Genomic DNA, 8,467 nt, shown 5'->3' on the forward strand with positions numbered 1-8,467 from the left:
AAATATATAAAATAACTATCAAATAATTAAGCTGCAAATCGTCATAGCTTCAATGTTTTTAAACATATTCGCAAATAATCATAATTTTAATGTTTTCAAAAATATTTAATTCTTGCGATAGCTGCAAGGGTATATGAACTTCGGCTTGCCGAAGTTTGCTTTCTTTCTTGTTTCATTATATCACAGATCAATAAAAATCGTATTTTTAAATTGACAATATAAAAAAAAGACCAAAAAATCTAAGGATATGCTCTTTAATTTAGAAACATGAAAAATCGTTGGCTCAAAGCAGTTAAATTTGTGGTGCGCCATCAGCAGTACTTATTTATTTGCTAGCTTTGAAGTCATTGACATTGCTAAAAATTATTTTTTAATATCTTTAGAAATCATTGTTTGATTTGAAAATTTAGAAAAATATGTCTATACAAAACGCTTTTCAACAGTGTTTAATTAAATCCATTCTCAAGGATAAAAGTTCCATTTTGAAAGCTTAACTAGAATACTAAATTAATCACTTTGTACTTTTAGAACGCCGATCTCGGCATCTGTGATTTGACGATGACTTCTTCCCGACGCCAGGCCGTGGACTTTACACCTCCTTTCATGACCTTGGGAATCAGTATCCTGTTCTCTAAGCCTCCCACCCCACCCACTGATCTGTTCTCCTTTCTGTCTCCATTCTCGTTGGACGTGTGGATTTACATGGGATCTGCGTACCTCTTCATTTCACTGCTCCTGTTCGCACTGGCTCGAATGGCGCCCGACGACTGGGAAAACCCGCATCCCTGCAAGGAGCCCGAAGAGGTGGAGAACATATGGTCGATTATGAACACCACCTGGCTCTCAATTGGATCCTTGATGGGTCAGGGCTGTGACATCCTGCCCAAGTAAGAGCAGATTGCCAAAGCGCACAATCCTTTGATTTAATTATGATGCATTTTTTAGGGCAGCGTCCACCAGATTGGTAACTGGTATGTGGTGGTTCTTCGCTTTGATGATGCTGAATTCGTACACGGCCAACTTGGCCGCCTTTTTAACCAATTCCCGCCAGGCAAACTCGATCAACAACGCAGAGGACCTGGCGGCCCAGAGCAAGATTAAGTACGGTGCGATGGCCGGTGGTTCCACAATGGGTTTCTTTCGGGACTCCAACTTCAGTACCTACCAGAAGATGTGGACCGCCATGGAAAGCGCCAGTCCCTCGGTTTTTACAAAAACCAATGACGAGGGCGTCGAGAGGGTGCAAAAAGGCAAGAACCTATACGCTTTCATGATGGAATCTACCACTTTGGAATACAATGTGGAGCGCAAGTGCGATCTGGTGCAAATCGGTGGCTGGCTGGACTATAAGAGCTATGGCATCGCCATGCCTTTCAGTGAGTGTTGATTAGAGCCTTATTTAATAATTAATATTTACCAGGAAAATTACCGCATCGCACAGAGTGCTTTGGGTCTTAGAAACTCAATTGATTCTGGAGAAATAGCGTTTGATTCTAGTTTAATTTAGCTCTTAAATATTTTCAAAACAAATTGACTTTACTAACATCATTTCACCCCCTTTATCCCTTTTTACAATAAACGCTCTGCGTAGTATAAAAGACAATTTATATTTTCTTATATTTGCTATTTAGTAAAATAAACCAATTCTACTTTTAATATGCATTGAATTTACCAGAAGTTTTTGAAGTCTACTGCAAATGATACGTATTACATTTCGTAATGTTTATAATTTTATAGTAGATTCATTCAAAATTTGCAGTTAAAATACTTTAACCGACTAAAGAAGTTTACCAGTAAAGTTTAAAGTGAATAAAGGAATGATTTAAAGTAGACTTAACACTTAGTACTTTACTTGAAAGAATAAGTAAAATGTTCAATAAACAAATCAAACAATAAACAAATTAACCAACAACAAAATACAAAACGTAAAATAATTTATATTGAAAGTTTTAAACGTAGTGAAAGAGAAATTAAAATTAAAACTTCGTTGTTTATTAATTTATTTGATTAAACTTAGAGATTTACATAGTAATGGTTTATTTGCGGTTTTAACTTTGTTAAAAACGTACAACGCTATCATAAAGTTGCCATAGGAACGATCGAAAACATTAAAGTCATTTTATGAAATATCTAATATTTGCATTAGCTACTTCTTTTTTGTTGGAGTTAATTTAACCGGCACTACAGTACAAAATGTAAAAACAAAATAGACAACATATTGATTAAACCGCTAAAATATGGTTCTGTCTACGCAGATCGGCGGCAGAGGACTTCATAACCTTCATAATTTCTAAAACATTAGCTCGATTTAAAAAAATAAAATTTGTATCTACCGATAGATATGACCAAAACCCGCACAGAAACACTTACTTACAAGCATGTCTTAGAGTGCCAGTACATACTTTCACGATTTGTGGGCATTAGAGTGTTTAATTTGAAATAAACTTGCGCTGCCGAGGAATTACTAGAATATGCGTTCCAAGGCCCAAATCTCTAGCTTCTATAGTTTCCGAGATCTCGAAGTTCATGCAGACGGACAGACATACGGATTTGGCTAGATCGACTCGGCTTTTAATCCTGATCAGACTATAAAACGCTTCCTTTTACCTTCTACATACTCACACTGAAAATGGGGTTATAAACTAAAAAAAATAACAAAACAAATATTTTGGTCAATATTTTGATATAAATGTTGGTTACGATTTTAAATATTCTTTCAGATTCCCCATACCGCAAACAGATCAGCGGGGCAGTCTTAAAGCTGGGCGAACTTGGTCAGCTGGCGGAACTAAAGCGAAAGTGGTGGAAGGAGATGCACGGCGGCGGCAACTGCGAGAAAAGCGACGAGGAAGGCGGAGACACTCCGGAACTGGGATTGGAGAACGTGGGCGGTGTCTTTCTGGTACTGGGACTCGGATTGTTATCGGCCATGGTACTCGGATGCACTGAGTTCCTCTGGAACGTCAAGTCAGTAGCTATTGAAGAAAAGGTAATACTTATTTGCGCTTAATAAGAAGTTACCGTAAGGTAAAGCCTGTTGAAAACTACACAAATCTAGGATTTTTTCGATCTTTAACAATAGTATTAAAAGTTATAATGAAAATTATGTTTATGTTTAGAAATGAACACATTTTTTATTATGTTACCATATTTTAAAATGTGTAAGTTAAGCTTTTCGCCTGTTTTTGAGCCTATTTTATTATATTCGAAGAGTAAAAGACTACATTGTATGCAACAGGTAGAAAAAGCAAAGAATTTATCTTTCCGTATGAGAACGAGATTTCTGGGATTTAGATTAAATTTAGTTATTTTGTAAATTTTGTTACGCCCACTTGAATGTCCACAAATTACAAAACTCTGTAGAGACCCGGTAGAGAAAAGTTATTTGGCGGTATTTGTTTGTTCTATGTATAATCAATCAACAATTTTTATACCCTTGCAGAGGGTATTATAATTTCAGTCAGAAGTTTGCAACGCAGTGAAGGAGACATCTCCGACCCTATAAATTATATATATTCTTGATCAGCATCACTAGGAGAGTCGATCTAGCCATGTCCGTCTGTCCGTCTGTCCGTTCGTCTGTCCGTCCGTCTGTCCGTCTGTCCTTCCGTTTCTACGCAAACTAGTCTCTCAGTTTTAAAGCTATCTGAATGAAACTTTCCCAAAAGTTGTCTTTCTATTGCAGGTAGTATATAAGTCGAAATGAGCCGGATCGAACGACTATATCATATAGCTCCCATAGGAAAAATCGGAAAATTCAGAATTACGATTTAAATTTCATCAAAATCGGACGACTATAGCATATAGCTCCCATACGAACAATCATAAAAATAAATTTAAAAAAATAACTTTGGTCTTTTTAAATTTTTTTTTTAGTTCTTCGAGATATAGTAATGGTTAAATATTTCAGAATTACGTTTTAAATTTCATGAAAATCGGACGACTTTAGCATATAGCTCCCATAGGAACAATAGTATAGCTGCCATAGGAACTATCGAATAATTAAGCTGCAAATCATCATAGCTTCAATGTTTTTAAACATACACGCAAGTAAATCATAATTTTAACGTTTTCAAGAGTATTTAGTTTTTGAAATAGCTGCAAGGGTATATGAACTTCGGCTTGCCGAAGTTGCTTCCTTTCTTGTTCAATTCGAATTAGATGTAATTAAGAAATTAAAATTGAAAGATTTAATGGCTGTGCTCAGGCCACATTAATTTTCTCAGCGCTTATAGAAAAAAAGCAAATGCAGTGTGACCTGAAAGTGGAAAATTCTCAGAAATATACCGCATTATACTCCAAATGTTCTTTAAGTTTACCATAATAAAAATGTATTTTTATAAAGCGATAGTATCGATTGTAAGCCCAAACCTTAGATGTTTTCAAATTTTTTCGACCATCGATAGTATCGATAGTGCTATCGATTTTTTTACCAAACCTATTAAAATGTCTTGAATAAGTCCTGTTTAACCAATTGCTTCTCTTGGCAGATATCACTTAAAGATGCTTTTAAATCTGAGGCTTTGTTTGCGGCCAAAATTTGGATAACCACCAAACCTGTGCACACAAGCTCTGGCTCTGGCAGCTCATCTTCGGCCAGTTCGTCGTCAAGTCGTTCAAAGCATTCTTCAAAGTCGCAGGGCGTATCTATGAAAAGTCTCAAGAGTTCAGGGGATCATGACGTAGAGGCATCGGTACACAGCAAACTGAAGAAAATCGGTTCCATGTTCTCACTAAAATCACAGAAGACAACCACTCCGCCTCCAGAAATAGGCTGGAAGTTGGACAAGTCAACGCAAATGGATGAATTCCCAACTCCAGAACGCGAGTCCGAGTTGATCCCAGAGGTAGAGCCAGAGCCAGAGATAGAACACCCGCGACATCGACATCATCATCATCATCATCATCACCATCGGCATCATCACCACCATCATGAACAAGATCAGGAGCATGAAAAAGATCCATCGCCACTTGATTGATGTATTTTGGGTACCAAATGTAACAATGAGACAACATCTTATCGACCTCCACCCCAAAGACCATTTGTCTAATTCATCAGGGACTATAAATAATGATTGTTTTCTCAAAATTACATGTTATGACCCTAAAAAATAATGGTTTACGCAAATATCATTCTCTTCATCCAAATAATGCATTTCTGCCATGATTTTTAAAGTGTCGATTTTGTAAAAATTTCTTCAACAAAAATTATTGATTTCGAGTATTTTTAAAACTATTATTTTTGATCAAAAAAATAAATTATCAAAGATTTATATTGTTCTTACTCAAAATAAAACTCAATTGTAGGTCCTTGCGTTAAATTTTTTTGTCAAAATTGTTGTATACACTTGTATAGGGATCACAAAACTACAGCTCAGTACTTTTTGGTTTTTTTTCTGCGTTAAAGAACAAAAATTTAAATCAATTTAAAAATAAAACGTGTTGCCGCCTGTGGTACTCTTATCCTTGTTATGGATCATAAATCTGCCCCAAAGTTCCTTTTCTTTTTTCTCCACTGAACAATAAATTAGAGTACTTAATGATTTTTATTTTATTCCTCTCAAAATAAAACTAAAAATACGTAAATACTCTTGCGTTTTAATTTACTTCGTCATAATTAAAAAATAAAATTTCGATTGGCAATTAGTCGTACATATCTATCAATAACATGTATAAAGATAAGCAAATCTAATAGGAGCCGAAACTGGATTGCGAGGATCCGGGATTAGAGTATGCTAAACGCTCATGCATTATAACTTTTAAAATCGCTTATCATAAGCCGAATGAAATAATACTAATTTTTGTATTCCTACGAATTGGGTCACAAGCGTAATTGTACTCTGCGTAGTTTTTATTGGCAAAGAAAATTTGAGTGCCAACGATGTGAGCAACCTAAAGCGGCATTAAAAGCGAAAGAACTAAAGTAAAATGAAAATAGTTAAAAAAAAGTGTTCGGGTCGAGGAAAAAAAAATAGCTCAATCAAACGTGAAGTAGTAGCCACCTTAAAAAACAGATTCATCTACTTAAAAATTGACTCGGCGCAATCTCGGAATTCTCGGTGTAAATTTCCGATTCGTTGACCAAGATAAAATTTGCGTTAAAACGTTGGGTCTGATAGAGCTGAAGGCATCGCACCGAAATTAAGTCCAGATTGGCTGATTATTGCATGTCGATAGACAAAATTTATACCATCACGATGCACAACAGTCGAAACGTTGGTCGTATTAAGCAGAACAACATGATCACTGATCACTGGTGGATTTCTTACGATAGTTTTGCTGAATGCGTATGATCACTGATCGTGTTGCAAAAATTCTTCCATCATGATCAGCAAAAAAGGAGCGTGAAAATAGTACGCTACCTTTTCTTGATACATGATACATATCTGTTAGCCTATATCGATGGTGTAAATATAGGTAAGAATAAACAGAAAAAAAAGAACAATACAAAAATTAACAATAACGGAAGCAAACTTCGGCAACTCGAAATTCATATACCTTTGCAGCTATAGCAGCTAAAACTATGATTTATTTGCTTGTGTCTATGTTTAAAAACATTGAAGTTATGATGATTTACAGCTCAATTATTCGATAGTTCCTATGGCAGCTATATGATATCGTTTTCCGATTTTAATAAACTTAAAGCGTAATTCTGAACTGTCAAATTATTAATAAGTTAAAAAAAAGTTTAAAAAAAAAATTACAAAATAGAAAAGACTACCTGCAATAGAAAGACAGCTTTTGGGAAAGATAGCTTTAAAACTGAGAGACTAGTTTGCGTAGAAACGGACGGACAGATGGGCATGGCTAGATCGACTCTCCCAGTGATGCTGATCAAGAATATATTTACATTATAAACGTCTCCTTCACTGCGTTGTAAACTTTTGACTGAAATTCTAATACCCTCTGCAAGGGTATAAAAATATTAAATTTTTTAGGCTCCAATGATTTTTCTGGAAAAAATGAGCCTTTCAACCGTTTTCAGGTTGAGAGGTGCGCGAATTTCTTATGGTTTTAGTCCTTTAAAAATTGCTTGAGTTCTACATTTATAATTAACAAGAAAGAAAAACTTTCACTTTATGGAATTTTTTTTTGAATTTTTTGGTTAAACAAAACTAAAGCTAAAAAAATGCCTTTGAATATAATGAAATGAACAAATTCACGAACAAATTGTTCGCCTCCCCATCATTGCAGCCATTTTTTCTCAGGATATACGAATTTACGTAAACCTATTTAAAATAAAAAACAAGAAAGAAAGCAAACTTCGGCAAGCCGAAGTTCATATACCCTTGCAGCTATTGCATGAATTAAATACTTTTGAAAATATTTAAATTATGATTTACTTGAGTATATGCTGAAAAACATTGAAACTATGATGATTTGCAGCTCAATTATTAGATAGTTATTTTATATATTTTTATTATTTCTATGGGAGCTATATGCTATAGACGTCCGATTTCGATAAAATTTAAAACATAATTCTGAAATAATTAAACATTGCTATATGTCGAAGAACTAAACAAAAAATTAAAAAACAGAAAAGTTATAATTTTTTTTCATTTATTTTTCCGATTGTTCCTATGGGAGCTATATGCTATAGTCGTCTGATTTTGATGAAATTTAAAACATAATTCTGAAATATTTAACCATTACTATATCTCGAAGAACGAAACAAAAAATTAAAAAACAGCAAAGTTATAATTTTTTTCATTTATTTTTCCGATTGTTCCTATGGGAGCTATATGCTATAGTCGACCGATTTTGATGAAATTTAAACCGTAAATCGGAAATATTTAACCATTACTATATGTGGAAGAACTAAACAAAAAATTAAAAAACAGCAAAGTTATAATTTTTTTTCATTTATTTTTCCGATTGTTCCTATGGGAGCTATATGCTATAGTCGTCCGATCCGGCTCGTTCCGACTTATATACTACCTGCAATAGAAAGACAACTTTTGGGAAAGTTTCATGCAGATAGCTTTAAAACTGAGAGACTAGTTTGCATATAAACGGACGGACAGACGGACGGACAGACGGACGGACAGACGGACGGACAGACGGACATGGCTAGATCGACTCTACTAGTGATGCTGATCAAGAATATATATACTTTATAGGGTCGGAAACGTCTCCTTCACTGCGTTGCAAACTTCTGACTGAAATTATAATACCCTCTGCAAGGGTATAAAAAGGTTGTACTTCCAAAGAGCCCCAACGCACGATCATTTTTAATTTTTTAGGATCCATGCATTTTGGGGTCATGATTACGACTAAATAGGTCAAAGTTTGCGACAAGACCGATTTCTTGGAAAATAACGGTAAACCCGATATTTATGTTTTTTTTTTTTTTAATTTGACCTTTATCAAAAAACACATCCAAACAAAAGTTCAGGGTCTACTTGAAATACACATTACGTTCCGCCCATACGATATTTGAGCCATCGAATTGACCATCCCTAATATA

The 8,467-nt window shown here is 34.8% G+C and overlaps 1 protein-coding gene across 1 annotated transcript in view; it reads left to right on the forward strand.

Moving 5' to 3' along the window:
• Positions 1–5,128, forward strand: part of LOC108140097 (glutamate receptor ionotropic, kainate 2) — an 11,198-nt gene extending 6,070 nt beyond the window's left edge. The window contains exons 8-11 of the mRNA XM_041708763.1: positions 529–887; positions 946–1,376; positions 2,721–2,989; positions 4,491–5,128. Of these exons, the coding sequence (XP_041564697.1) occupies positions 529–887; positions 946–1,376; positions 2,721–2,989; positions 4,491–4,979 (1,548 nt within the window). The 3' untranslated portion in view covers positions 4,980–5,128. The remainder of the gene's footprint in view (positions 1–528; positions 888–945; positions 1,377–2,720; positions 2,990–4,490) is intronic.
• Positions 5,129–8,467: the final 3,339 nt, after the last annotated feature.

This window comes from Drosophila elegans, unplaced genomic scaffold (genome assembly GCF_018152505.1).
Source record: "Drosophila elegans isolate 14027-0461.03 unplaced genomic scaffold, ASM1815250v1 contig_397, whole genome shotgun sequence".
Classification (NCBI taxonomy): Eukaryota; Metazoa; Arthropoda; class Insecta; order Diptera; family Drosophilidae; genus Drosophila; species Drosophila elegans.